At 67.7% G+C, this 27,452-nt stretch overlaps 4 protein-coding genes across 5 annotated transcripts; 2 read left to right on the top strand and 2 right to left on the bottom strand.

Annotated features, from left to right (window-relative positions):
• The first annotated feature begins 6 nt into the window (after nucleotides 1-6).
• TRIM46 (tripartite motif containing 46) lies at nucleotides 7-7,115 on the top strand. The gene is made up of 10 exons (XM_030473729.1): nucleotides 7-170; nucleotides 1,007-1,262; nucleotides 1,354-1,697; nucleotides 1,804-1,947; nucleotides 2,057-2,152; nucleotides 2,249-2,502; nucleotides 3,232-3,353; nucleotides 5,279-5,578; nucleotides 5,666-5,963; nucleotides 6,041-7,115. The coding sequence occupies exons 1-10, from the start codon at nucleotides 108-110 to the stop codon at nucleotides 6,414-6,416; spliced, it is 2,253 nt and encodes a 750-aa protein (XP_030329589.1). The 5' UTR covers nucleotides 7-107; the 3' UTR covers nucleotides 6,417-7,115.
• Nucleotides 7,116-8,703: 1,588 nt separating this feature from the next.
• MUC1 (mucin 1, cell surface associated) lies at nucleotides 8,704-12,700 on the bottom strand. Its single transcript, XM_030473743.1, has 7 exons — nucleotides 12,494-12,700; nucleotides 11,104-11,939; nucleotides 10,878-10,936; nucleotides 10,661-10,803; nucleotides 10,297-10,409; nucleotides 10,065-10,211; nucleotides 8,704-9,101 (listed from the first exon to the last, which is right to left on the bottom strand). Exons 1-7 carry the CDS (start codon nucleotides 12,534-12,536, stop codon nucleotides 9,027-9,029), a joined length of 1,416 nt encoding a protein of 471 aa, XP_030329603.1. The 5' UTR covers nucleotides 12,537-12,700; the 3' UTR covers nucleotides 8,704-9,026.
• Nucleotides 12,701-14,728: 2,028 nt separating this feature from the next.
• THBS3 (thrombospondin 3) lies at nucleotides 14,729-23,087 on the bottom strand. 2 transcript variants are annotated; one of them, XM_030473722.1, is made up of 23 exons: nucleotides 21,911-22,580; nucleotides 20,880-21,086; nucleotides 20,476-20,732; nucleotides 20,288-20,390; nucleotides 20,062-20,088; nucleotides 19,708-19,790; nucleotides 19,553-19,604; nucleotides 19,319-19,467; nucleotides 19,051-19,191; nucleotides 18,825-18,902; nucleotides 18,595-18,747; nucleotides 18,371-18,481; nucleotides 18,187-18,294; nucleotides 17,817-17,976; nucleotides 17,624-17,742; nucleotides 17,500-17,552; nucleotides 17,144-17,337; nucleotides 16,889-17,067; nucleotides 16,734-16,782; nucleotides 16,368-16,564; nucleotides 16,115-16,287; nucleotides 15,099-15,238; nucleotides 14,729-14,969 (listed from the first exon to the last, which is right to left on the bottom strand). In XM_030473722.1, the coding sequence occupies exons 1-23, from the start codon at nucleotides 22,335-22,337 to the stop codon at nucleotides 14,911-14,913; spliced, it is 3,219 nt and encodes a 1,072-aa protein (XP_030329582.1). In that variant the 5' UTR covers nucleotides 22,338-22,580; the 3' UTR covers nucleotides 14,729-14,910. The 2 variants fall into 2 exon arrangements, with proteins under 2 accessions (XP_030329582.1, XP_030329581.1); XM_030473721.1 differs by having other exon boundaries at nucleotides 20,880-23,087.
• On the top strand, nucleotides 22,816-25,981 carry MTX1 (metaxin 1). Its single transcript, XM_030473746.1, has 8 exons — nucleotides 22,816-23,213; nucleotides 23,314-23,383; nucleotides 23,860-23,939; nucleotides 24,046-24,138; nucleotides 24,639-24,821; nucleotides 24,952-25,028; nucleotides 25,362-25,516; nucleotides 25,599-25,981. Exons 1-8 carry the CDS (start codon nucleotides 23,133-23,135, stop codon nucleotides 25,817-25,819), a joined length of 960 nt encoding a protein of 319 aa, XP_030329606.1. The 5' UTR covers nucleotides 22,816-23,132; the 3' UTR covers nucleotides 25,820-25,981.
• Nucleotides 25,982-27,452: the final 1,471 nt, after the last annotated feature.

Here is a 27,452-nt window from a genome sequence, read left to right as displayed (position 1 = left end):
GCGCCGCCGCCCCCCGCCCTCCCCCCCGGCTCCGCCGCTCCCTGCAACGGAGCGCGCTGTCCGCTGCTGCCGCCGCGGGGACCGGCGCCGGGAGCGGGCGCGGAGCCATGGCCGAGGGCGAGGACCTGCAGACCTTCACCTCCATCATGGACGCCCTCGTCCGCATCAGCGTGAGCGGCGGCGGCGGCGGCGGCGGCGGGAGGGGGGGCACCGCGGGGCGGCCGGGCCGGGCCGCGCTCCCCCCGGGGCCTGGCGTTGCCATGGCAACGCGGCGGGGCGCGGCGGGGGGACGAGCGGGGCGGCGGCGCTGCCCTTGAGGGTCTCGAACCCGCGACCCGGAGCACCGGGACCCCCCCCTCTCCGCGCACCCGTCGCGGGCCCGGCTCTGGGCCCGGTGCCGGTCCACATCGTGACCCTGGGGCCGGCCCCAGCCCCAGCCCGAACCCAGCCCTGGGCCCCATCCTGCTGCTGGTCCAGGCCTGATCCTGGCCCTGATGCTGGTCCTGCTGCTGGTGCTGGTCCCATCCCCCCTCCCATCCCCATCCCAGCCCTGCTGCTGCTCCTGATCCCAATCCTGACCATGCTGCTGCTCCTGATCCCAATCCTGGCCCTGGTGCTGGTTCCAGCCCTGATCCTGGCCCTGGTGCTGCTCCCAGCACTGGTGCTGGTCCTGCTGCTGGTGCAGGTCCCATCCCCCCTCCCATCCCTATCCCAGCCCTGGTGCTGCTCCTGATCCCAATCCTGACCATGCTGCTGGCTCCCAGCCCTGATCCTGGCCCTGGTGCTGCTCCCAGCCCTGATCACAGACTGGTCCTGGCCCTGGTCCTGGTCCCAGTGCTGGTCCTGGTTGTGGCCCTGGTGCCAGCGCCAATCCCAGTTATAGCCCTGGTCCCCATCCTGCTGCTGGTCCCAGTGCTGGTCCTTACCCTGTCCCTGCTGCTGCTCCCATCCCCACCGTGCCCCCAGCCCCATCCCCAGCAGATGACGCTCCCCGCTCTCTCCCCAGACCAGCATGAAGAACATGGAGCGGGAGCTGGTGTGCCCGGTGTGCAAGGAGATGTACAAGCAGCCGCTGGCCCTGCCCTGCACGCACAACGTGTGTCACGTCTGCGCCAGCGAGGTGCTGCTGCAGCACGGCTACCTCTGCTGCGACCCCACCTCCGAGCCCTCCTCGCCCGCCGCCACCCCGGCCACCCGCAGCCCCCGCCTGGGACGTCGCGCTGTGCCCAAGCCCGACCGCCTCGACCGCCTCCTCAAGTCAGGTGGGGTGGCCGGAGGGGACGGGGATGGCACCCGCGGGCTCTGGGGGTGCTGCCCCAGCCTGATGCCCTTCCCCGCCTCCCCCCTCCGCAGGCTTTGGCACCTACCCGGGGCGCAAGCGGGGCACGGTGCACCCGCAGAGCGTGAGCTTCCCGTGCCCGGCGTGCCGGCGGGACGTGGACCTGGGCGAGCGGGGCCTGGGCAGCCTGTTCCGCAACCTGACGCTGGAGCGGGTGGTGGAGCGCTACCGGCAGACCATCAACATCAGCGCTGCCATCATGTGCCAGTTCTGCAAGCCCCCGCAGCTGGAGGCCACCAAGGGCTGCACCGAGTGCAAGTCCAGCTTCTGCAACGAGTGCTTCAAGCTCTACCACCCCTGGGGCACGCAGAAAGCCCAGCACGAGCCCACGCCGCCCACCCTCACCTTCCGCCCCAAGGTACCGGCTCCTTCCCCGCTCATTGCTTTGGGGGGTGCTGAGGGTTGGGGGGGGGCAGGGGCGGTGGGTTCAGAGCCCCGCTGAGCTCCCCTATGGCCACATGCAGGGGCTGATGTGCCCGGAGCACAAGGAGGAGGTGACTCACTACTGCAAGACGTGCCAGCGACTGGTGTGCCAGCTCTGCCGCGTGCGGCGCACTCACACCAGCCATAAGATCACCCCAGTGCTCAGCGCATACCAAGCCCTCAGGGTAAGAGCTGCTGGGGCAGGGATGGGGGGGAATTGGGGTCACCCGATGGGGGAGTGTGGAGTAGGGGGGTGGGAGCTGCCAGCGCCTCCCCTCACCTCCCTCCCTGCAGGAGAAGCTGACAAAAAGCCTCGCCTACATCCTGAGCAGCCAGGACACGGTGCAGACCCAGATTGCTGAGCTGGAGGAGACGGTGAAGCACACCGAGGTGAGGGTGGAAGGTGCCTGCGGTCCCCAGGCTGTCCCTGGGCTGTCCCTCTGAGCCCCAGGGCATGCAGCGTGCTGACCCCACCGTTCCGGGCAGGTGAATGGCTCGCAGGCCAAGGAGGAGGTGTCACAGCTGATCCAGGGGCTGTGCTCCATGCTGGAGGAGAAGCGGGCCACCCTGCTGCAGGCCATCGAGGAGTGCCAGCAGGAGCGGCTGGCCAGCCTGCACGGCCAGATCCAGGAGCACCAGGCCATGCTGGAGAACTCGGGCATGGTGGGCTATGCCCAGGAGGTGCTGAAGGAGACCGACCACCCCTGCTTCGTCCAGGCTGCCAAGCAGCTGCACAACAGGTACCGGGCTGCAGGGACCCAGGGGACAAGGCGCTGCAGTGCCCAAGGCAGGGTGAACAGCATAGAATCATGGAACGGTTTATGTTGGAAGGGACCTTAAAGCTCATCCGGTTCCAATCCCCTGCCACGGGCAGGGACACCTTCCACTAGAGCAGGTTGCTCCAAGCCCCTGTGTCCAACCTGGCCTTGAACACTGCCAGGGATGGGGCAGCCACAGCTTCTCTGGGCACCCTGTGCCAGCGCCTCAGCACCCTCACAGGGAAGAGCTTCTGCCTTATCTCCAACCTGAACTTGCCCTGTTTCAGTTTGAACCCATCACCCCTTGTCCTATCGCTCCAGTCCCTGATGAAGAGTCCCTCTCCAGCATCCTTGTAGCCCCCTTCAGCACTGGGAGCTGCTCTGAGATTTCCACGCAGCTTCTCTTCTCCAGCCGAGCATCCCCAATGTTCTCAGCCTGGCTCCTATGGGAGCTGCTACAGCCCCTGCTCATCCTCTGGATTTGCTCCAACAGTTCCATGTCCTTATGCTGGGGCCACCAGAGCTGCACACAGTGCTGCAGGGGGGGGTCTCACCAGAGCAGAGCAGCGGGGCAGGATCACTTCCTTCAACCTGCTGTTCACATTCTGGGGGTGCAGCTCAGCACACGGCGGGGTTCTGGGCTCAAGCACACACTGAAGCAGCTCATGTTCAGCTTCTTGTCGAATGAGACCCCGCTCTCCTGTGCTTCAGGATCCTCAGGGCCACCGACTCGCTGCAGAGCTTCCGTCCTGCGGCCACAGCCTCCTTCAGCCACTTCCAGCTGGACGTCAGCAGGGAGCTGAAGCTGCTCACGGACCTGGCCTTCATCCGAGGTAACGGCAGCAGGGCCGGGCACCGGCTGTGCCCCTGCGGAGGTGCAGCCCCTCGGCCACGGCCGCTCGCGGGTCTGCTGGTCCCCCCTCCCCGTCAGGGACAGCCCCTACAGCCCCCAGACCCCCCCCGCCCCGTGCCGGGTGCGGAGGCAGCACAGGCAGGGCTGTGGTGCCAGGTAAGGGCAGCAGCGGCGCCGGAGGGTGAGTACGGACGGCGGCTGCGCCGCGGCAGGGCAGCGCTTCCCCCCGGGCAGGAGCCGCGGGGCCCTGCCGCACCACGGCGGCACTTTTCAGACCTGCTTCTACCTCTCTTTGTTTATAGGCTGCGCCCGCTGCCGAGTCGTCACCGAAGTAACTGAGGCAAGTCACATCCCTGCCCCAGAGCCCGCCCCGCTCTCTCTGTCCCATCCCTCCATCCCTGTCCTGCCCCATCCCTGCTGCCATCCTCCATCCCTGTCCTGCCCCATCCCTGCTGCCATCCTCTATCCCCATCCTGCCCCATCCCTGCTGCCATCCTCCATCCCCGTCCTGCCCCATCCCCGCTGCCATCCTCTATCCCCATCCTGCCCCATCCCTGCTGCCATCCTCCATCCCCGTCCTGCCCCATCCCTGCTGCCATCCTCCATCCCTGTCCTGCCCCATCCCTGCTGCCATCCTCTATCCCCATCCTGCCCCATCCCTGCTGCCATCCTCCATCCCCGTCCTGCCCCATCCCCACTGCCATCCTCTATCCCCATCCTGCCCCATCCCTGCTGCCATCCTCCATCCCTGTCCTGCCCCATCCCTGCTGCCACCCTCCATCCCTGTCCTGCCCCATCCCTGCTGCCATCCTCCATCCCCATCCTGCCCCATCCCTGCTGCCACCCTCCATCCCTGTCCTGCCCCATCCCTGCTGCCATCCTCTATCCCCATCCTGCCCCATCCCTGCTGCCATCCTCCATCCCCGTCCTGCCCCATCCCCACTGCCATCCTCTATCCCCATCCTGCCCCATCCCTGCTGCCATCCTCCATCCCTGTCCTGCCCCATCCCTGCTGCCACCCTCCATCCCTGTCCTGCCCCATCCCTGCTGCCATCCTCCATCCCCATCCTGCCCCATCCCTGCTGCCATCCTCCATCCCTGTCCTGCTCTGTTGCCACCCTCCATCCCCGTCCTGCCCCATTCCCGCGCCGCTGCCATCCTCCATCCCCATCCTGCTCCTCTGCCATCCTTCACCCCTGTCCTGCCCGCTGGCGGTGGCAGGCGCTGGCTCTGCCCCACTCCTCCATCTGCTGCCGCTCCTCCTGCCCTCCCACCACCTTCTCGCCGCGTCTCCATCCCCCTCCTCACCCCATTTCCAACCCCCTTTTCAACCCATTTCCATCCCCTCCTTGCCCCATTCCTGTCCCCCTTCTCACCCCATCTCCATCCCTCTCTTGCCCCATTTCCATCCCTCTCTCACCCTGTTTCCGTCCCTCTTTTCACCCCATTTCCATCCCCTCCTCACCCCATTTCTGTCCCCCTTATCACCCCATTTCCACCCTCTTCCTTGTCCCACTTCCCCCCACCATCCCCTCATCTCCCCACCCTCCTTCCCACCCTGCCTCTGCTCCCACCGTGCCACTGGCACCCTCACACCGCCATCCTCATCTCCTCCTCCTCCTCTCCCGCTGCCTCCATCCTCTCTCTTTCTCTTTCTCTCTCTCCTCCCTCCCGACTTGCACTCAGCCTGTCTGGTCCCTGGAGCCCCACAGCAGCAGCTCCTCTGTCTCCCCGACTCTCGCTCCTCTCTGGTGCCTCCACACGGTCTCTGCAGTCAGATCCCTTTAGACTCCTGGTTGTGCGTCCGTGCGTCCGTCCGGAATGCCCCTTCCCTGCGTCTGGCCGCCTCCCCGCCTGCCGGGGGGGGGGATGCTGCCTGATGCCCGCCGGTGCCTTTCCCCACAGCGCCCGAGGCCCCCGTCATCGACACGCAGCGCACCTACGCCTATGACCAGATCTTCCTGTGCTGGCGGCTGCCGCAGCACTCGCCACCCGCCTGGCACTACACGGTGGAGTACCGCAAGACCGACACCAAGGCCAAGGGGCTGAAGCTGTGGCAGCGACGGGAGGAGGTGCGCGGCACCAGCGCCCTCGTGGAGTACCTGGACACCGACAGTGTGTACGTGCTGCGGGTGAAGGGCTGCAACAAGGCGGGATTCGGGGAGTACAGCGAGGACATCTACCTGCACACACCGCCCGCCCCAGGTGAGAGGGGCCGAGGGCTCGCAGCAGCTATCGGAGCATCCCATGGGCTGCTCGCACCGTCCTCACCTTTCCTCCTCCTTCCTGCAGTCCTCAACTTCTTCCTGGATAACCGCTGGGGCTTCAACCGGGACCGCCTGGCCATCAGCAAGGACCAGCGCGCGGTGCGCAGCGTGCCCGGCATCCCCATGCTCTTCGCCGCCGAGCGCCTCATGACCAGCTGCCACCTCTCCATCGACCTGGTCATCGGTGACGTGGCCATCACGCAGGGCAAGAGCTACTGGGCCTGCTGCGTGGACCCCAGCTCCTACCTGGTCAAGGTGGGAGTGGGGCTGGAGAGCAAGCTGCAGGAGTGGTTCCAAGTGCCGCAGGACGTGGTGAGCCCCAGGTGAGTGCTGGTGTCCTCCCGGCTATGGGGTGCCGAGGGGAGCCCCGGATCGTCCCTCACCCGTCCCCCTGCCACAGGTACGACCCTGACAGCGGCCACGACAGCGGAGCGGAGGACACGACGGTGGAGGCCCCCCCTCCCTACGCCTTCCTCACCATCGGCATGGGCAAGATCCTGCTGTCGCATGGGTCGGCGCTCACCTCCCGCGACCCCAACGGCTGCACCGTGCCCTTGCCCCCGCGCATCGGCATCTGCCTGGACTACGAGCAGGGCAAGGTGAGCTTCTATGATGCCGTGTCCTTCCGTGAGCTCTGGGAGTGCGGCGTGGACTGCTCCGGGCCCGTCTGCCCGGCCTTCTGCTTCATCGGCGGCGGGGCCCTGCACCTCCAGGAGCTGGTGGCCAACAAGCAGGAGCGGAAAGTGACCATCGGGGGCTTCGCCAAGCTGGACTGAGCCGCGCTGCCACCCCACTGAGCGCCGGGGCTGGGGGCGCAGAGCACGGGGGGGGCCCTGCCGCTGGGAACAGGCCGGGTGTGGGGTTTGGGGGACAGGGGGGACAGGGACAGCGCTGCCGTCCCCTCCTCTCCCTCTCCGCATGCCCCGTTCCCAGCTCGTCTCAAGGCTGTGGGCAGGGGTCAGCCCTAGAGATGGACCATGGAGGGGGGTGTGAGCGGGACGTGGGGCTGTGCAGGGAGGGGGGACTGCAGGTGACAGTGGGGTGACAGTGGGGTGACAGTGTGGGGTGCGCCACTGGGTGCTGGCTGGGGTGGGGGAGGCAGCCGGGTTGGGGGGCAATGGGGGGGGCTGGGTTGGAACAAGGTGTTGGAGACTTGTTTTATAATGGCTCATGTTCAATGTGGCTGCCCCAGGCACAGCCACTGGGGCTCTGCTGGGGGTGTCCCCTGCTCTGCTGGGGGGCTGCAGCGTGTCCCGTGTCCCCCGGGGAGCCCCGTGCTCCGCAGGGACACGCTGGGCCCCCGTTAACCACAGTGGGGTCGGGATCTGGTGATCCCACACCGGTGATCCCACACCGGTGGTCCTGCACTGGTGATCCTGCGCCGGGATCCATCCAAGCTGCTGTCGTTTCTCTTGGGTTCTGTTACAGTCGCTGTATTTTCATGGTTTCCTACAATAAACTGCAATGCCAGACTCCTCCTGAGCCACCCCCCCCAGGGCTGTGGGGCTGGCAGCAGGGCCATGGGGCTGGCAGCAGGGCTGTGGGGCTGAGCTGTCCTTGGGGCTGTGGCCAGCACGGGCTAATCGTGCTCAGGGCAGGGCTCGGGCAGTGCTGACGTGTCCAGTCCCTGCCCGGCTGCTGCCGCCCATCCCCGTGGTGTCGGGGCACTCCAGTGACATTTCCCAGCACAAGCCTGGGAGGGGGACAAGGGTCCAGCCGGGGGCGGGGGGGGCCGCCAGGCACTGGGGCGTCCTCTGGGGTGGCAACAAGGGCTGGACCCACATTCTGGGTACCTGTGTCCTGCGGGGTGATGGGAGACAGCGTGGCACGAGGAGGGGCTGTATGTGGGGCTCGGCCTGTACTTATCCCTGTCCTTCCCCCTATATCTCTCCCTATATCTTTCCCTATCCCCTGTCCTAGGGGATCGCGGTCCCTCGCTGTCGGCGCTGTCGGGCGCTGTCGGGCGCTGTCGGGGCCGGACCGGCTCCCTTTGAACAAGCAGCTCTTTGTCGTGCCCAGTTTCGATTACTGAGGGCCCTGCCCAGGGCCGGAAGAGTTTGGAGGGGGGCGGGACGGGACCCACCCTGCCCGGCCGCACCCCCCCTCCTGCACCGTGTCCTGGGGGTGCGGGGCTGGGGGTGACACCCTCGGTGCTGCCCTTGTGCCCCAGCCAAGGCAGGGTCCCCCCATCCCCATCACCGGGTGCGCCTCCTCCTGTGCCACCCCCCCCCCCTCCCCGTGCACCACATCGCTGCAGCCCCCCCATCCCCATCCCCGCAGCCCCGCTGCCAGGATGCTGGTCCCACTGTTGCTGTTGGCAACTCTGATACCAGCGCGGCACAAGGAAAACCAGAAGCAGAGACACCCCCTTACCCCCCCCAACTGCCCCCCAGCCCTGGGGCTTGTGCCACCACTCCTGCAGGGCAGGGCCCCCCGGGCCCCCACCAGCCACCCGCTGGCCCCGCGCCCGCGCTCACAAGGGATCGCGTTTGGGAAGGTTGTTTCCTTGTTCTTCTGCTGTTCCAGTGGTCGCCAAAACCCTTCCAGCGCCCAGCCCCAAAGCGGGGCTGCCGTGGGGCTGCCCCCCCGCTCAGTGCCCCACTCTCTGCCCCATGGCAAGCAGACCAGGTCCTCCTTCTATCCCCCGCCCCACTGCTCCACCCCGCTGCCCCCCAGCCCTGCCGTGCTCCTCTTGTCTTCCCCAGAGCCCTCTCGGGGCTCGCTCTGGGTTTGGAGCATCCTAAACCTGGACCAGGAGGGGTTTGGAGCGGGATCGGCCGCGCTCGGGCCGGGCTGATGCGTTATGGCCCTTCGGTCACCTTTCCCATCGTCACCTTTGAGTGACGCGGCGCAACCGGTTGTGCCGAACGGGACGTGTTTGCTCATGCGGCAGAAACCGGGAGCGCGGGTGTGAGCGGGAGGGGGCACGGGGGGCACCAATCCGAGCAAGTGAGGGACAGCCCCAGCACAGAGCCCGGGGCAGACCCATCGGGCTTGTCCCAGCACCCCTGGACGTGGGATAAACACCCCCAGGACCCCCCCGAGCCGAGCCTGGCGCCCACATCCCACATAGAGAGATATATTTATATAAAATAACACCACAAAAGAGCCATTGAATTGAGGGGCGAGCGCGGGGGGAAGGGGGCAGGAGCCTGGACCCCCCCCTCGGTACCGACCAGGGCTACAAAGCCAAGCGAGTGCAGGGACCAGGGGGCACAGGGACTCCCTCCCAGCCCGGATCCCAATCCCTGTCCATCCAGTTCTGTCATGCGCACGAATCCAGCTGCTCCAGAACCATCCTGCTCCTGCTGCATGTGGCGGGGGGGGGCGAGCCCGGGGCCGGTGCTGCTCCCCCCAAGCCCTTTTCTTGTGCATCCTGGTGTCACTCAGAGGTTGTCGGAGGTGGCAGAAGGGTTGGTGTAGGTGAAGGTGCCGGTCCCTGCGCCATTGCTGCCAGCGACCTGGGGAAAGGGGGGTCAGGGCTGGGATGAGCCCCCTCCTCAGTGCGGGAACCCCCCCACCACCACCGGGTCAGCCCAAACACGTGTCCCCCCCATCCTGCATCATGGGCACCCATAGTTGCCTATGGGCACACTAAGGCCACCATGATCCCCCCATAGACCCCCATGGGCACCCATAACCCACCATGGGCACCCTGGGCACAGGAGCCGTGGCCCTGGCCATGTCCCTCTTCCTGCACGATAAGCCCGGCCCAGCCAGAGCCAAGGTAAATATTTACTCGGGCCCCTGGTGTTTGCTCAGGGGGAGCTGCTCGATGGGGCCACGCAGCTGGATGCAGCTCCCGCTGCAGCACCAGTGCATGGCAGAGCATGGAGGGCACGGCCATGGCCCCTATGCCCCACATCGCTCCGGGAGCCGGGCCCTGTGCGTGTGCGGGCGGCTCCTGGCACTGTCCTGCAGCTTCCATGCGCAGGATGCAGGAGATGGGGTGCTGAATAAGGGGTGCAGGATACAGGGTGGAGGAGATGGGGTGCTGAATACAGGGTGCAGAATGTGGGGTGCTGGATACAGGGTGCAGGAGATGGATTGCAGGAGATGGATTGCAGGAGATGGATTGCAGGAGATGGGGTGCAGGTTATGTGGCTCTGGATACGGGGTGCTGCAGATGGGGTGCAGAAGGATGCCCCGACTCCAGCAGATGCGAGGCTCTGGCTGGGACACGGCGGCACTTGGGAAGGGGCAGAGCAGCAGCAGCCACCCGAGGTTGTGGAGCTCGCCGGGCCAGGTCTGCCAGCGCCGGCCCCCGGCAGCACCGGTGCCGCTGCTCCATCCAGGCGTGAAAGTTACCTCGCAGGTCCCAGAGCCACCGTCCCCTGCCCCGCTGGCTCCGTTAGCCATTAACCAGCGGCCATGGGAGCTGCTGGGTGCCAGCGGCCCTGGGCACAGCGGTGCTGGGCGCTCACCTGGCTGTAAGGGTTGGGTTTGCCGCTGGGTGACATGTAGCGCCCGTGGCTCTGGTACTGCAGATACTCAGCCATGGGGTGGTAGGAATCCTTCGTGCTGAACAGGTCCAGCTTCCCACGGGTCTTCCGGCGGCACGCACAGATTGTCTGGGGGGGACAGGGATGGGACTGGGGGGCTGATGGCACAGGGATGGGGACAGGGTCCCACTGGCAGAAGGGATGGGGGACTCACCAGCAGAAGGCAGGTGAGGATGCTCAGCAGCAGCAGGATGCAGACCAGGACCAGCAGAGCAATGGCCCAGTCCGGCACTGCAGGCGCCGGTGCTGAGGACATCTCCATGTTGCCTGAAAGAGGACCAGAGCCGTGTCTGTGCTGTGGGGCAGAGCCATGGGGCTGGCCAGGACCAACAGCCCTGGGAGATCCCCAGGAAGGGGCCTCCTCCACAGGGTCCAGTTGGCCTTCCCAGTGCTGTCCACTGTGGGCACTGGGAACCCGCATTGGCTCTGTGGGTTGCTCCCACCACCAGGGAGCCCCCCCGAGCACCCCCGTGAGGCTCCATCCTCCCTCGCATCCCCATCCCAAAGCTCCTGCTCACTCCGGATGTCATCCAGCTGCAGGTCCATGATGAAGCCCTCCTGGTTCAGGCTGTTCCTCAGCTGCTGCTCAACGGCAGTGCTGGAGATGGTGGCGTTGCCCTGGCCAAACACGAGGACGGACAGCACCGCCACGGAGCCTTGGCTGCCCATGGGAGAGGTGTTAGCACCCAAATCGTGCCCAGCACCAGGGGATCTGCATGGTGCAGCCCTACTCACCTGAAACGGAGCTCGCTGCATCCCTTGTAGCTCTGCCCACTGCCATAGACATGGTCAAACTGGAACAGAGCATGAGGGTGATGGACACCTCACAGCAGACACCACATCCCTCCCTCCATCCATCCCATCCCCTCGGCGCTCCCCATCACGGCACCAGTGCTGCTGAAGTGGGTGCCAGGGGCACTTGCACAGGGCACAGAACCAGGGGCTTTGCTCTGGGACTCACCATGTCCAGCACAGAGCGGCTCAGGCTCCTGTACTGCTCCGACACGGGGTCACGCAGGCTCTCATTGAAGCTCCTGTTGAGGATGCGGAAGGACAGCGCGATGCTGCGCAGCAGCTGGACCGCGGTGGCTATGCTGGGCTGAGGAGCATCGCTGCTACCCGATGACACCGTGGAGGTCTGCCCGGGAGCTGTGACAGAGGTTCTGTGTGTGGGGACAACCTGGGTGGTGCTGCTTTTGGTGCTGGAGGTGGGGATCACTGTGCCACCATCCGTGTCAGAGGTGGGAGCCACGGTGCTGCTGTTGGTTGTGTTGGTGCCAGAGGTGGGAGCCACGGTGCTGCTGTCGGTTGTGTTGGTGCGAGAGGTGGGAGCCACGGTGCTGCTGTCGGTTGTGTTGGTGCCAGAGGTGGGAGCCACGGTGCTGCTGTCGGTTGTGTTGGTGCCAGAGGTGGGAGCCACGGTGCTGCTGTTGGTTGTGTTGGTGGCAAAGGTGGGACCCACAGTGCTGCTGAAGGGGGGGACCAAGCTGCTGCTGTTTGCAGTGGTGTTGGTGTAGGGGGTGGCAGTGCTGCCACGGGTGGGCACCGCGGTGCTGTTGGTGGTGGCGCTGCTGAGCTGGAAGCTTGTGGTTTTGCTTGTGCTGGGGAAGGCTGTAGCAGGGGCTTGGGTCCCGTTGCTGCTTGTGATGGTGATGTTTGGAGTGGTGGTCATGGGGGTGGTGGTGGTCGTCTCAGTGGTCGTCTCCGTGGTGGTTGTGATTGTCTCTGTGGTGGTTGTGTCAGTGGTGGTGGTCTCTGTGGTGGTGGTCTCTGTGGTGGTGGTGCTGGCACAGTTACCTAAAGGAAGCACCAGGAGTCGGTGGCTGAGAAGGATTTACCCAACACGGCTCCTTGGCTGGACACTCCCTGGGCACCGGGAACCACCACGACCTCAGGAGCCAACCACCGGTCAACCAGAACACCCCGCGGCCGGGGCTGGTGCTGGGCACACATGGCACTATGGGGAGCACCAGACCTACAGCCGCCCCCCCATCCCCACCCCATGAACCCCCTTTGCTGTGGGTCACCACCCTGCCCCTGGCGGTGTCCCAGTGGTGCTGGAGGGGAGCCCGCGGTCCCGCTGCTCACAGACACGCCTGAATACCAGCCCCGGGCAGAGCCGGCTCCGGCTGCACCGACACGGCCGACAGGAGCCATGGGCTGTGCAAGACCCCCATGTCCCGCCTTTGCTGGGGACCACCAGCCCCGGGGCGATGCACCGGGAGAGGCGGTGACATCCCTGGTGCCGGGGTCCCCTGGTCCCCACTCAGAAGCAGCCACGGGGGCCCGGATCCTACCCCCCATTGACCCAGCCCCGCGGGCTCGGGGTGTCACCGTCCGCAGCCCCTCACCTGCGCCCAGCGCCAGCAGCAGCAGGAGGGTGGTGGTGGCCATGGGGCTAGTCCGGGGGGGCGCCGGAGCCCTCCCCTGCGCGCTGGCGGCTCGCTCCGGTCCCGAGAGCAGGAACTGGCGGTTCGACGGCGGCGGGAGCTTTATAGAAACACCTGAGGCAGGTGAGGAGGCCCCACCCCGCCGCCGGCCCCACCGAGGCGGGGTCCCTCCGCACCGCTTCGCACCGGGCACGGGGGGCGATGGGACCCCGCAGCATCCTGTCCCGCGGAGTTGGGTCCCGCTCAGTCCCCCGGGTTGGGGGGGCACCACCAGCAGCGTCCCCAAGCCACGGGTGGGGGCAGAGAGAAGGGGCAGTGGCCGGGAATCCCTGGATCCCTGGGCAGGGGGGCTTGGGGGTTAAACCCACATTAACCCCATGGACTGCGCCACAGGCCCCAGGATATGGTGGGGAGCAAGGGGGGGACAGAGCCCCCCAGCCCCTCGTACCGGGGGGGCGCTCATCATCTGGCTCAGCCCTGAGTTAATCATTACCAGCCGGCCCCTGCCTCACCCTACGCTCAAATAAACACTGCTGATACCCCCCCCGAAATGCTTACGCAGGTGGGGCCCGGAGCCCCATAAAATCCCAGTACCTCCCAGTAACCTCCCTGCCAGGTCCCAGTGCACCTCCCCAGGCCTGAGTGCCACAATAGGCATAAGACCCTCATCCCGCTTTGGGACACAGCCCCTGGCCCTGGCCGATGCCCGGTGCCAAGCCGGATGCTGATGCTCCACCCCAGGGGTACGAGGTGCCGCTGGTGCCCCCGTCCTGCCCGGTGACACGTGCTCCTGGCACGGCCAGAGCACACCAACCATTCTGGTCCCTCCCTGCACCTGCCCTGCGGAAGAGCCCCGATTCTCGGGGAAGGCCCCAAGTCTCGGAAAGGGCTTGGCCAGGGCCCCCCCGGCCCGGCATCCTGCCCTGCCCTGCGCGGCGAGCGGGGGGTGTCAGTGCAAAGGGGAGCGGAAGGGAGGGGACCCTCCGCGGTGCCCAAGGGGTGGGTGGCCTGCGCGTCAGATGGGTGCGATAGGACCCTGCTGCACCCCAATCCCCCGACGGGGCGCCCTGCATTGAAGCCAGGCAGGGGGGACGCGGCAGGGGATGGGCAGCAAGCTCTGGGTGACCATGATAACCCTTCTCCCCCCCAAGGCCCGCCCCCCGAAAGCCCCCATTCGAGCTGACCCCCCGCGTTCTGCCCTGCGCCAACTCCCGTCCCCCGGACCCCCCCCACCCGTTCAACGTTCCCCTCGGCAGAACCGATGGAGCACTCGCCGTGAGGGGGGGCCGAGGGCAGGGAACGGGCTCGTCCCTGCCACACCGAGGGCCCCGTCCCCCACGGCAGCGACCTCCGGGCCCGGCGCCGTTCGAGGGGCCGGTGGGTCCCGGTTGGGTCTCGGTGGGTCCCACCCGCCCCGGCGGCGACTGAGCTGCGGCGCCCCCTGGCGGGCACGGTGCTCACAACACGCCCGGGACGGGAACCGGGAGCGGGACCGGAGCCCGCGGGTACCCCTCGTAGCTTGGAGGGCGGGTGTGTGTGTGGTGGTGGTGGCACAGCCCCTCCGCGCCGTGCACCGGACGGGCCGGGAGGCGCTCGGTACCGCGCGGCACCCCCCGGTTCCCGCACGCCCCGGTCGCGCTGCGGCCCCGGTCCGGGAACGGGCAGCGCTGCCCCGGGCACTGCCACCGGTACCGGTACGGGCGGGGCAGCCCCGCGCCCGCCGCGTTGCCCTTTTAAGAGAGGGGCCCGGTGCCGCCGCGCCCATTGTCGCCGCCGTGGGGCGGGGGGGGGGGGGGGGGGGGCCGGTAGCGGCCCCGCGCGCTCCCGGGCGGGCGGGAGCACATTCCGCCGCGTTGCCGGGACAGCCGTCGCCATGGCGACCGGGCAGTGCCGCCGGGGCTCGGCGCGCACCGCGCAGTTCCCACGGAGCGGCCCGAGCGGCGGCGGCGGCGGGTCCGGTGCGCGTCCTCCGGGGCGGCGGGAGGGACGGGATGCGGTGCAGTGTTGTGCTCTCGCCTACCAATATTGCACTCGTCCCGGCCTCCCGCCGCCGCGGGCTCCGCCGGTGGCACCGGCCGCGCACCGACACCCCCGCCTCCGCGACTACCGGACCGCAGAGCACCCGGGGGAGGGGGGGGGCAGAGCCCTCTCGGGGCACCGGACCCCCCCCCCCACTAAGGAACGGGGCGCGCAGGCTAGAAAACACTCAAAACTTTATGGCCAGACTTCGGGCAGGGACCGGAGCAGCAGCGGGGGGGGCCGCGCCGGTACCGGCAGTGCAAAGTCCGCGGGGGGCCCGGAGCGGGGCCTGGCCGGGAGCGGGGCCCGGAGCGGTGCCGCCGGCGGGGCTGGGGGGGAACCGGGCCGGGCGCGGCCGCTCACTCGCGTCCCTGCAGCAGGAACCGGCGGAAGGGCTCGAAGTCGGCGGGGATCGTGTCTGCGGGGACACAGCGGGGGGGAAGCTCCGGTAAACCGGGGCCGAGCCACCCCCCGCAGGAGATGCTCGTCTAGCTCTCAGCCGGGTAAAGCGGGGGGCTCCCGGCGGTCCCGGGGGGACCCTGCTCACCGTTGCAGCGGTACTGCAGGTTGGACCAGATGATGTTCTCCTGGGAGAAGCAGAAGACCCCCAGCCGCCCCCCGCGCATCGTGGTGTCGATGATCACCCCGGAGTCGGCCACCAGCCGCGGGCCCTCGTACAGCCGGACCCTGCGGAGGGAACGGCGCGGCCCGGCCGGTCAGCGGGACCCCACTGGGGGCAGCGCCGTGCATCCGGACCCGGGCTGGAGCAGGGAACGGGGATGGCGGCACCGAGCTGGGGCGCCCCGGCCCGGGGTGGGATGCGAGCACCGGCCCGGGAACGGGGCATCCCGCGGCGGATGGGACAGGCTGAACCCCCCGCCCCGGTGCGGGCCCCCCGCCGCAGCCGGGATGGAGCCCCCGGCCCCGGCCCCGCCGCCTTTGTCGGGAGCTTTGCATGTGAAAGGCTCCGGCGGCCGCGGGGTCGCCATGGCGACGGGACAATGGCCACGGGGGCCCGGCGGGGCGGACGGGACCGGCCCGCGGAGCCCCCCCGCGGCGGCCGCCCCGACGGGAGCCTTAAAGGGGAAACGCGGTCCCACCGGGCAGGACCCCTCCCCACCGACAGCATCCTCCCCCCAAGGGTTGGACTGGTCCCCAGGGCCCGCATCCCCCCACTGCTGTACTTGCACTGGGGCTGGACCCCGACCCACTGACAGCATCCTCCCCATGAGGGCTGGACCCTCCCCCAGGACCCACATCACCCCACTGCTGTGGTCCCACCGAGGCAGAACCCCTCCCCACGGCCAGCGTCCTGCCCCCTAGGTTGGCTTCACCAAGGGGCACCCCTGTCCCAATGGCCAGCATCCCCCCACTGCTATGGACCCTTCCCCATGGCTGGCATCCCCCCTGCCCAGGACTGGACCACACTGGGGCTGGACCCCTCCCCAGGGCATCCCCCTACTGCTGTGGTCCCACCAGGGCTGGACCCTTCCCCACCACCAGCATCCTCCCCCTGTGCCACAGCTGGAGCAGCCCCATCCCATCACTCCGGACCCCACTCACCTGATGTAGCCGACCTGGGGCCTGTGGGCCAGCTGCCAGCGGTAGGAGGTCTTGTCCCGCCAGCCCACGTTGCGCGGGTCCTTCCAGAGCAGGCGGACGTGGTCGGGCGTATGGCCCGTGTGCCACAGCGCGTTGCGCAAGTGCTCCCCGGGGCCCGTCGAGGACTTCACTGCCTGTGGGTGCGTGGGGCGTCAATGGGGAGGGACCCAGCTGGGGGGATCCCGACCTGGCTGCAGGGGTGGTCAGCACCCACCTTGAGCTGCAGCCCCGGCTCAGCCACGGCACGGAAGGGGGTGGCCTGCCAGTACGTCTGCTCCGTTTGCTTCCACATCACCACATAGAAGCTGGCGCTGTCCTGGTAGCTGAAGATGAAGCCGGCGTAGTCATCGTCGGTGACAGTGTTGACATGGAAGGTGCCCTCGAAGTCCACCCCGTTGAAGGCCGTGTAGCCTACAGGCAGGCAAATGCTGCGAGGACCCCTCTCCCCCAGCATGGGACCCCCCACCCCAGCTCCCTCCACCCCTCTGCGGGACAAAGAACCAGCCCTCACCCCCCAGCGCAGGGGGACAGGAGCAGGGGGCTGCCCCACAGGGCCTAGAGGTGGGAGAGCATCTCTTACCAACAGCCAAGCCCGGGTCACTGTTCATGGTCTGCACGATCTCCATGCCCTGATGGGGACAGCCGGGTGAGGGGCGTCCCCAGGGACCCTCCCGGCCCTGCTCTGCTCCCCCCTGCCAGTGCCAGCCCCAGAAACACGGGGGGCAGCACCCACACCTGGTTGAGGACAACCCAGTTGGGATCAATCTGAGCATCCCCCTCGGGGTCAAGGATGACGGTCTGGTAGGCTCGGAAGTCGGTCAGCGTCACCTCGGCGCTCTCGGGGCACACGTCGAGCTGATCCACCACCGTGTCATTGTCAAAGTCCTCCTCACACACGTCGCCCACCCCGTTCCCTGCGGACACGCAGCCCGGTCAGGCCGGGATGAGCCCTTGTGTGGCTCTGCCTCCTCCCGCCCACCCCGCGCTCACCATCTGAGTCCTTCTGGTTGGGGTTGGGGATGAGGCGGCAGTTGTCTGGGCCGGGCGCTGTGTAGTCGGGGATGCCATCGTTGTCATCGTCATTGTCACAGTCATCCCCCAGCCCATCGTTGTCCGAGTCCAGCTGGGAGCTGTTGGGGATCTCAGCGCAGTTGTCCTTGGTGTCCTGGTGCCCGTCCCCATCACTGGCAGCAAGAACAGGGTCACAGTAGTGCTGCACACTGGGCGCCCAGCACTGTGTCCCAGCACCCTTGCCAACCCCAGAGACCCTGCCATCCCCTCTCCCAGGTCTCCAAGCCAGGAATGGATGGGACAGAGTGGTGATCCCACCGCAGCATGGTCCCTACCTGTCCTCATTGGTGTCACAGATGTCTCCTACCAGGTCGCTGTCCATATCTGTCTGGAGGAGACCAGAGCCCTGGTTCAGTGCTGCCCGAGGACCCCCCACTCCCCGCCGGGCCCCTGCCATACCTGAGTGGGGTTGCTCATTTCAGGGCAACTGTCACAGGCATCCCCGACCCCGTCCTCATCCCGGTCTGTCTGCAGAGGGTTGGGCACCTTGGGGCAGTTATCCAGCATGTTGGGAATCCCTGCAAGGACAGCGCTGGGTGGATGCCCGCAGCCTGGGGTGCAGCACGGCAGGACAGCCCCCGGAGCCACTCACCGTCCCCATCGATGTCATTATCACAGGCGTCCCCCTCGCCGTTGCTGTCTGTGTCCCGCTGGTCGTTGTTGGGTACGTTGGGGCAGTTGTCGCAGGCGTCCCCGAAGGAGTCGGTGTCCGAGTTCTGCTGGTCCTTGTTGGGGAAGAGCCGGCAGTTGTCCTGCAGGAAAGAGGACAGGGATGCCCACGCTGCAGTGGCTGGTGGACAAGAGGCCACAGTCCCGCATGGCTCAGTGCAGGAGGACATCTCCAGTGATGACCATCCCAGAGGCACAAGCCTGCTGATCCCCAGGAGAAGCATCTTGAAGGAGTCAGCACCAAGCCAAAGGGAGAAGCCCCCTGCCCAGCACAGCCCCAGAGCCACAGGCACCTCCACGTTCTTGATGCCATCGCCATCAGCATCATCATCACACTGGTCCCCGATGCCATCGTTGTCAGCATCCTCCTGCCCCGAGTTTGGTGTCAGGCGGCAGTTGTCCTGCAGGAACAGTGTCAAACGGGAGAAGCTGAGGTGTGAAGCACAGCCCCTGCCCCGTGGTGCCGCCGGTACCTACCTGCTTGCAGTGCTTGTTGTTGTCGATGCAGGGCAGGGGCTCATCGGGGTAGCCATCAAGGTCCGTGTCTTGCCCGCATACGTTGCCGTTGCCAGCCCAGCCCACGTTGCACTGAAGAAACAAGGAATCAGGAGCTGGGAAGCAGGAAAAGGCCATGGCAGGACCAAGTGCTGCCCATGTACCTGCCGGCTTCACCCTCCTCCTGCCCTCGTCCCCCCACTCACCGCACAGGAGATCTCCCCGTTCCTCTCGAACACGCAGAAGCCGTTGATGTCGCAGGGGTTGGAGGTGGGAGTACTGCAGGACTTCTGCGGGATGCAGCCGGATGTTTGGTTCCCCACAAACCCAGACTTGCAGGGACCACACTTGTAGGAGCCCTGGGAGAGGGAGGACAGCGTCAGGATTAGGGAGTGGAGCAGCCCCAGGTGCCAGGCAATGGGGCAGCTCTGCTCACCAGCGTGTTGGTGCAGATGGAGTTGGGGTCACAGCCCCCGTTGTTCCCATCGTTGCATTCATCAATATCTGTGCAAACCTGCGAGCAGGGCGGGAGAAACCATCACACGGAGCCTTTCCCTGCAGCCTTGCCCATTCTTGTTCCTCCTCCAGCAGCATCCTCCACCCATTCCCACAGCTCCGCAGCTGGGAGCATCCACAGGGATCGGGCTGAGCGCCGCACTCACCTGCTTGCTGGCCCTTGCGTAGTCAGCTCCCACACCGGAGACGGTGTTGCCACGATAGCCACGGGGACAGGGCTCGCAGCGGAAACCGGGGGCTGTGTTGATGCACTTGGAGCCAGGGAAGCAGGGGTTGGCATGGGCACACTGCGGAGGGAGAAACACCAGCTTCACCCTCCGGCACAGCATTCCGTGCTTCGGGATGGCCACAGCCCCAGGGCATCCCAGTGGAGCCCTTCCTGGCAAGGGGAAGCACCATCTGGAGCGCACCCACCTCATCGATGTCGGCGCAGTGGGTGCCGTTGCCCTCCAGCCCCGGTGGGCAGGGCCCGCAGCGGTACCCGGGGTACTCGTAGGTCTCCATGCAGTCCACACCGCTGAAGCAGGGGTTGGGGTTGCAGCGGGACCGGTGCTCATGGAAGCCTGAGCAGAAGGAGTGCCGGGCAGGGGGTGAGACAGGGCAGCTCTTTGCCCCCTGAGGTGGGAGCAGAGCCTCGCCAGCACTCACCGCAGACCTGGCACTCCATGATGGTGTTGCGGATCAGGGACATCTCCTTCACCTGAAGCAGCAGAGCACAGTATCAGGGGGTGCAGCGTCCCGGCTGGCATCATGCTCCTGGGAAGTCCAGTCCAGGGAGAGCCGGTACCACCCCACTGGCTCACCTGGTCCCGTATGTCTTCCCGCAGCTCAGTCAGGACCCGGTTGAAGAGGGTGAGCTGCGTGACCAGCGCCTTGGTCTGCTCGCCTGGCCAGGAGCAAAAGGACAAGGTCAGCCCCAGGGGCAGATGCAGCTTCCCAGGGCCATGGGCTGGGAACTGGGAGGACAAGACAAGCAATGGCCGGTCCTCCTCCTCCCTGGTCCACACAGGACCCCTTCCCCCATAGCACATCCCACCCCTTCGATCCACCACATCCCGGGGCCAGCAGGCACATGGGGCACCAGGATGGTTTGTGTAGCCCCAAACACTGCCATTGCCCTCGTGCCAGGGAAGGAGGGAAGCGGAGCAGGGACTTACCCAGGATGGAGGCCAGCACGCTTGTCACTGCAAGGAGAGAAATGAGATGTTACCAAGTGCTGCCAAGAGCCCACCAGTGCAGGGCTGCTCCTGGCCAGTGCATGCACAGCACTTGGGTAGGAGCACCCGTCTGTGCAGCACATTGTCACCTCCTACCTCGTGTGCCACAGCACACAGGTGACCCTGTACCTGCTCTACACAGTGCAAGGGGCAGACTTGCCGTTACCTGCACTGTGAATGGACTCATCTCCTTGGAAAGGGCACTCGCTCAGGGCCCCGACGCGGCTCATGGAGCCCCCCAGGATCAGCTTCATCGACTCCACGAACCCCTGATGTACAAGGGGAGACGTGGTCAGCCACAGGGGTCTCTGCCTGTCCCCAAAGGTACAGCAACGGGAGGGTCCCAGCACTCACCTGCATCCTCTGGTAGGCTTTCTGCCCCGTGCGCACCTCGATGGACTCCACCTCTGCCAGGGGGATCTCTGACAGCTCGGGCAGCCCCACGCTGGAGTCCATCTGCTTGCAGTCAACATAGAGCTCCACGCTCAGCATGTCCCCGCGCAGCCCGCTCAGGCGCACGATGACCGTGTGGCTCTGCCCGTCCGCCACGTGCGCGTGCTGCAGGTTCACCGAGTGCAGCTTGTTGTCTTCCCGCAGGTAACGCACCAGGACTGCGGAGGAGCAGGAAGAGGCCGTCAGCTCCCCCCACCCCAGCGCTGGCAGCCCCCCGGGACCACCGTGCACCCGCTGCCATCCCCAGTGGGCCGCTCAGGTGGCAGCGACTCGGTCGCGTGTCCCTCTGAGCATCACGGACCCACCTTTGTTGATTTTCCCCACTACGGAGACCTCCAACCACTTCGTGTTGTCCTTCTTGGAGTAGAGGCCGAAGAGGGTCCCCCCCTGCTTGGGGGGTAGGCGAAAGGTGGAGAGGAGGTAAACGTCGTTAACGGTCAGGAGCTCCATGCGGATCTTGTGTGTGATACTGGCCATCTGCCGGGCCTCGCTCACCAGCAGCAGGTCGATGACTGCAGGAGCCAAGCGCGGAGGTCGCATCCTGACCGGGACCCGCAGCTCCGGACATGGCCGGCGCGGGGCACCGCGGCCCGGCCCGGCCAGCCCGAGGGGACGGAACCAGGGGAGGTCCCTGGACCGCCGGGCCCCGGGGGTCCGGGGAAGCCCCGAGGTCTCCGGGCCCCGCCCAGCGCCGACCCCGCGCGGTGGCGCTCCAGGACCGGCAGCGCCGCGGCCGCACCAGCGGCAGGGACCCGCGGAGCGCCTGCCACCGGCGGGACCGGCGGCCCAGTGGGGACCCCGGCCCGGAGCCTGCCCTGCTCCTCCCCTGCTCCGCAGCCGGGGCTTCCCCGCCGGCCCCGGGCATCCCGCAGCCGGGACGGCTCCGCAGTGCGGAGATGCAGCTCGCGGGTGTCCCCCCCCCCTCCCCGGGACCGGCCCCGCCAAACCGCAGCGGGACCGGGAGCTCCTACACGGATGGCCCGGCCCGGGGCGCTCCGGGGAAGCACGGAGAGCCCGGTCCCGCAGCCTGCTCCGTGCAGCCGCACCGGACAGACCAGCAGCAACCCCGACAAGCCGCAGCCGCGCACCGCTGGAGCCCCCGCTGCCCCGAGCCCACATCGGGACCGGCGGGTCCCTGCTCCCGGAGTGTGCCGGCGGCCGCCCCGCGCTCCGAGAATGAATGTCCCTCTGTCCCTCCATCCCCCGGTGCCCGCAGCGCGGCTGCCAGAGCTCCCAGGGCGAGCAGAGCCGCTGTCAGCGGGCCCCGGGCCGGGGAGCGGGGCCGGGGGGTCTCCGTCCGCCTCGCCCCCTCGGGGCCGCCCCGGTCGCCCCTTACCTTGCAGCCCGTGACGAGCCGCGCCGGCGGCGCCCAGCAGGAGCAGCACCAGGAGCGCGCCCAGCGCCGGGCCCCCCGCGGCCGCCGGTGCCCCCATGCCGCCGGTACCGCCGGTGCGGAGCGGAGCGCGGTGGGGCGGGGTGGCGCGACGGGGGAGGGGCCGGGGCTGCCGGCGAGGAGGAAACAAAGAGCCGTCAATCACGGGCGCGCATCCCGGGGACCCCGGCGGGCGCTCGGTGCTGCGGCCCCGCCGGCGGAGGGGACAGGAGCGGGGCGGGACGCGGCGCACCGGGGCCGCGGGTGACCCACCGGCCGCCCTGGCGCTGCCCGCCCCTGGCGCAGCTCCTGCTCGCCGGTTCAGCGGGAGGTCAGGCAGTCTGGGGCCGCCTTCCCGCGAGCCAGAGCCGCCCCAGCAGCGCCGGAGCATCCCAGCCCGGGAAAGCCGGGGCTGCGGGGACGGCGGGGGCTGTTTTGCCGGGGTGTCCCCCGGTGCCAACCCCCGGGCCGGGCGGTGCTCCCCGGCGGGAGCGGAGCCAGCGCCTGGGAGCGCTTAGCGGCATAAATCAGCGCCGGGCCCCGGCCCAAGCCCCGGAGCAGCGCGATGAGCTCACCCCGGGAGCGCCTTCTCCTGCGCCCCGGGCAGGGAGCCGGGCGAGCGGGCTCGCCGGGAGAGCCTCGCCGTGCCCTCGGGCGGAGGCAGCAGCGCGGGGCCCCGCGGGCATCGCTCGGTTGGGCAGAGCCGCGCGGTGCCGACCCGGTCCGGTCCGTGCCGCCGGAGCCCGCTGCAGCGCCCGGGGCCGCTCGGGCCGCTCCCCGCTGAGCAGCGGCCAAGGCGGGCGGGCGGCCCCGGCCGTGTTTACTGCTGTTTCCCCCGGCTCCATAACAACGGGCCGCGGCCGCCCCAGCGCCGTTCCCCCGGCTCCAGCCCCGCGCCAGCGGCTCGGCGCAGGGCAGCGGCCCCGGGCAGCGGCGGGACGGGGCGGGGGCTGCTCCCGAGCCGCCCGCGGGGAGTTCCCGTCCCTCCGGTGCCAGCGGGCTCCCGGCCCCGTTCCCTTTCCATAGACACGTGCGGGGCGGTGGGACACGGGGCGCGGCCGTCCCTGTGTCGGGGGCTCCGCTCGGACACGGGGCGGCCTCGGGTCGGTGGCGCGGCCGGTGGCGGAGCCGCCCCGCGGTGGGGACGGGCGGAGCCGGTCCGTGTGGTTCCGGGTCGGGCGGGAAGATGGCGGCGCCCATGGAGCTGTTCTGCTGGGCCGGGGGCTGGGGGCTGCCCTCGGTGGACCCCGACTGCTTGGCCGTGCTGGTGAGCGGCGGCGGGGCCGGGGCCGCGGTGGCGGCGGGGCCGGGGTCGGTGCGTCCCGTCCGGCCGAGCCCCCGCTCTCGCCGCCGCTCTCCTCTTGCAGACGTACGCGCGGTTCACGGGCGCGCCGCTGAAGGTGCACCGGGTCACCAGCCCCTGGAGGAGCCCCTCCGGTAAGGGCCCCCCCGCCCGGGGCTACCGGCACCGCCCGGCAGCCGGGACCACCCGACCCTCTGACCCGACCCAGTGCAACCTCCCCAGTGCAACCCCCCCCATTACACCCCCTGCCCCAGTGCACCCCTGGGTCTAAACTACGACACCACCCCTGCCCCAGTGCATCCCCCCAGTGCACCCCACTCCTCAATGCACCCCCCAGTGCACCCCCTGCCCCAGTGCACCCCCCACTGCATTGTGCTCCCTCAAACCCCTGCACCTTTCCGTTCTGACCTCACCACACCCCCTGACCCCATTGTACCCCTCACTGCATTCCCCCCTCCTTGCACCACTGCAACCCCCACCTCATTGCACCCCCTGCCCCATCGCACCCCCTGTCCCTGCCACATGCCCCTCTGCCTTGCACCCCTTACCCGAGCATGGGGACCCCTCGCCCCGGCACCGCTGCCTGCACCCACCCCTCTCCTGCCCTCAGGGCGCCTGCCGGCCTTGAAGACGAGGGACAACGGCACCATCTCCAAAACGGAGCAGATCATAACTCACCTCAGGAAACAGGTATGGGGGGGATGAGGGGCACCCCCAGGGCACCGGAGACCCCTGGAAGGAGAGGGCAGGATTTGTCACTTCCTTGCTGGATCGTGCTCTTTGTGTTGCTCCGCAGAAGTACAACGCTGACTACGACCTCTCTGCTGCGCAAGGGGCGGACACGCTGGCCTTCGTGTCCCTGCTGGAGGAGAAGCTGCTGCCGGTGCTGGTGAGTCTCCCTGTGGATGGGGGGGACACAGGGAATGTGGGATCTGCTCCCCGAGTGATGCCAGTGGGCTCAGGTGTGCCAGGGAGTGGTTTGAGTTGAAGGGACCTTAACGCTCATCCAGTCCCAACCCCCTCACAGGGAAGAACTTCTGCCCAAGAGCTCATCTCAGTCTCCTCTCTGGCAGGTTAAAGCCATTCCCCTTGTCCTGTCCCTCCATCCCTTGTCCAAAGCCCCTCTCCAGGTTTCCTGTAGCCCTTTTACGCACTGGAGCTGCTCTAAGGGCTCCCAGAGCCTTCTCTTTTCAGGTTGAAAATCCCAGGGTCTGGAGCAGCAGGAGCAGGGATGAGGGTTGCCGGGGTCTGCTGTAGCAGCAGTGGGTTGTGACCCTGCTGCTCCCTCAGCCCCTCGTGGTCTCTGGGGTACTCTGTGTTTGTGTGAGCAGCACCGGGCACGGGCTCCAGCCCCACTATAGCCTGGGCACGGGTTGTTCCCCACCGCAGATCCACACCTTCTGGGTGGACGCGAAGAACTACGTGGAGCACACGCGGAAGTGGTACGCGGAAACCATCCCCTTCCCCTTGAACTTCTTCCTGCCCAACTGCATGCACAAGCAGCACCTCGAGCGGCTGCAGCTTCTGTGGGGAGACGGTTACATGGAGGATGAGGAGAAGCTGGAGAAGGAGGTGAGGGGATGTGCTCTGGGCACAGCAGCTCCTCATTGGGCTCCGGGATTCACCCTGGCTGAGCATTCCCGTCCTACTCCCCGTGTTCTGCCACGTGGCTGGGGGGTGACAACCCTCTCTCCTGCTCCAGCTGTACCGGGATGCTCGGGAATGTCTGACGCTCTTGTCCCAGCGCCTCGGATCCCAGAAGTTTTTCTTCGGAGACTCGTAGGTGGCTGCAGGGGGAAGATGTTCCACACACACATGCAGGACTGTGACCCCATGGTCCGCGGGGGACCTGCAGCCCATGCGTGTCACTTTGGGGTCGGGCAGGCTTGCAGGGGATGGGGCTGTCCATGGCAACAGGAGATGCTACCAGCCCCATCTCTTGTCGGAGCCAGCTCTGGGGTGGGATCATCCTGCTCCCCCTGTCCTCACCTTGGGGCTGGAAGCAGAGAGGGAGGAGGTGCTGCTTGGCATCCCCTGGGGCGCAGGGGGTGGCTGATGTGGTTGGTGGCTTTGGGTTGGGGCAGTGACTCAGGGCAGGTCTCTGTGCCCCAGGCCAGCCTCCCTCGACGCCTTCGTCTTCAGCCGCCTGGCGCCGCTCCTGAAGGCGAAACTTCCCAATGGGAAACTGCAGCAGCACCTCAAGTCCCTGCAGAACCTGTGCAACTACTGCACCTCCATCCTCAGCCTCTACTTTCCCTGGGACGGAGGTGAGATGCGTGTCCCCCCCACCTCACCAAGCGGGCTCAGGGTGCCCTGTGCCCTCACCGCATCCCGGCTCTGCCCCCCCAGGAGAGCACCCAGGCAGTGCCCCGCGGGCCGCGGGCACCGACGAGGCTGAGGAAGACCCACACAAGCGGCGGAACCAGCTGCTGTCAGTGCTGGTGGGGCTGGTGGCCATGCTGGGCTATGCCTTCCTCAGCGGCATCGTGTCCATCCAGCGTGGCGGCACGGAGCCGGCCGCCCACCGGCCCATTGCCATGCAGGAGGAGGAAGAGGAGGAGGAGGAATGAGGAAGAGCCACTCACCCTCTTCTGGTGCCTGGAACTGACTGTTTTTACGCCGGGAGCGTGGCAGCATCGCTCCCTGGGGATGCTCCGCTCCACATCCCGCCGGGAACCGCAGCTCTCCATGGGGAGCGTGCTGCCACGCCAATAAACCTCCCTGTCATCACATGTGCCCTGGCGTCCTCCCAGCAAGCTCGGTGCCCTTCCCAGTCTCCCCACTTGCACAGGCTGGAGCACTGCAGCAGGCACTGATGTGTTGTCCCATTCCGTGGCCTGATCTGTCTCACTACCACATCCTCCTGCAGCTCCCCCTCTTGTCCCCGGCCTCGGGGCTCTCTGGGGATGGGGTGAAGGGGAGGATGGTGGGTTTTGAGGTTCCTAAAAGCACCTGTGGGCATCTCAGCAGCACCCCCCATCCTTTCTCCAGCAGCTGTGGGGCTGAGCCCATCATCTCCCCTATCCCGCAGCATCCCTGCCCTGCGGCTGCCCAGCAGAGCAGGCAGCAGGTTCTGGGAGGCTGGGGTGTGTGTATCCCCATGCTGCTGCCGGCCTGGCTTTCCTGGGAGCTGTGGCATGAAGGCCTGGGCTCCTTGGCAGGATGTGGCACAGCTTGGAAGGGCACGAGTGCTCTCAAGTCCCTGCAGAACCTGTGCAACTACTGCACCTCTGTCCTCAGTCTCTACTTCTCATGGGACGGAGGTGAGATGTGTGTGTCTCCCAACGTCACCCGGCAGGCTCGGGGTGCTGAATGGGCACCCAGAGTTCTGCTCCCTGCTGCTGGATGGACACCCGGAGCCCCGCTCCCCGTTCTGGCCGCCCGGAGCTCGCAGGGTGCGAGCAGGAGCAGCGGTGGCTGCAGCAGGAATCCCTCCCGGCTCTGTTTGCCTTCCCCAGCGCCCGCCCGCAGCGGGGAGCCCGTTGCCGCTGGCACTGCCAAAAGCACATCGTGCGGTCGCTGCGGCTGCCGGGGGCGCGCAGGGCTGCGGAGCGGGGGCCGCCGCGGCCACCCAGGCACCGTGTGTCCCTGCAGCACCGCGGGGCTCCCCTGGGACACCCCGTGTGGCTGCCGCGGTCTGCAATGGAAACGCGACCAGCACACAGCCCTCGCTTGTTCGGGGACAGGGACAGGCTGTGCCCCCCCCGCCGTGTGTGTGATGGCCGGGGGAGGGGGGCGCCCCGCGGTGTGGTGGGAGCGGAGCCGCGGTGCCAGGACCGGCGGTGGAGCCTCCCCCGTGCTGGCCCAGTTCGAGAGGCCCCACCGGGAAGGGGATGAGTCAATGCAGCCCCCCCGTGCCCGCTCCCCCCATAACGTCACTCGCGAAATATGTACCCGGCGCTCCCGGTTCCCATTAGCCAGGAAGGGCTGATGCTGCTCCAGCAGCAGAAACCGCAGCTGCCTGCTCTGGCCGGAGCTGCTGGCGTCCGGGCCCTGTGCTGAATCCCAGCTCCTCATCCCTGCCAGCTCCTGGTGCCTGCCCAGGGGATGCTGCAGTGGGGGAGATGCTGTCCCTTGGGGTGACAGCCCTTTGCCTCCCTGCAGCATGGACCCGGTCCCTAAGGTGCCCCCAGGAACCACAGCTCACAGCAGGTACCTCAGCCCCAAACCTGCTTCCTCTGACCCCTGGCACGGTCCAGCAAG

Source organism: Strigops habroptila, chromosome 22, assembly GCF_004027225.2.
Source record: "Strigops habroptila isolate Jane chromosome 22, bStrHab1.2.pri, whole genome shotgun sequence".
Taxonomy (NCBI): Eukaryota; Metazoa; Chordata; class Aves; order Psittaciformes; family Psittacidae; genus Strigops; species Strigops habroptila.
Note: the sequence above shows the minus strand (reverse complement) of the source record. Positions and strands in the feature narration are given on the sequence as shown.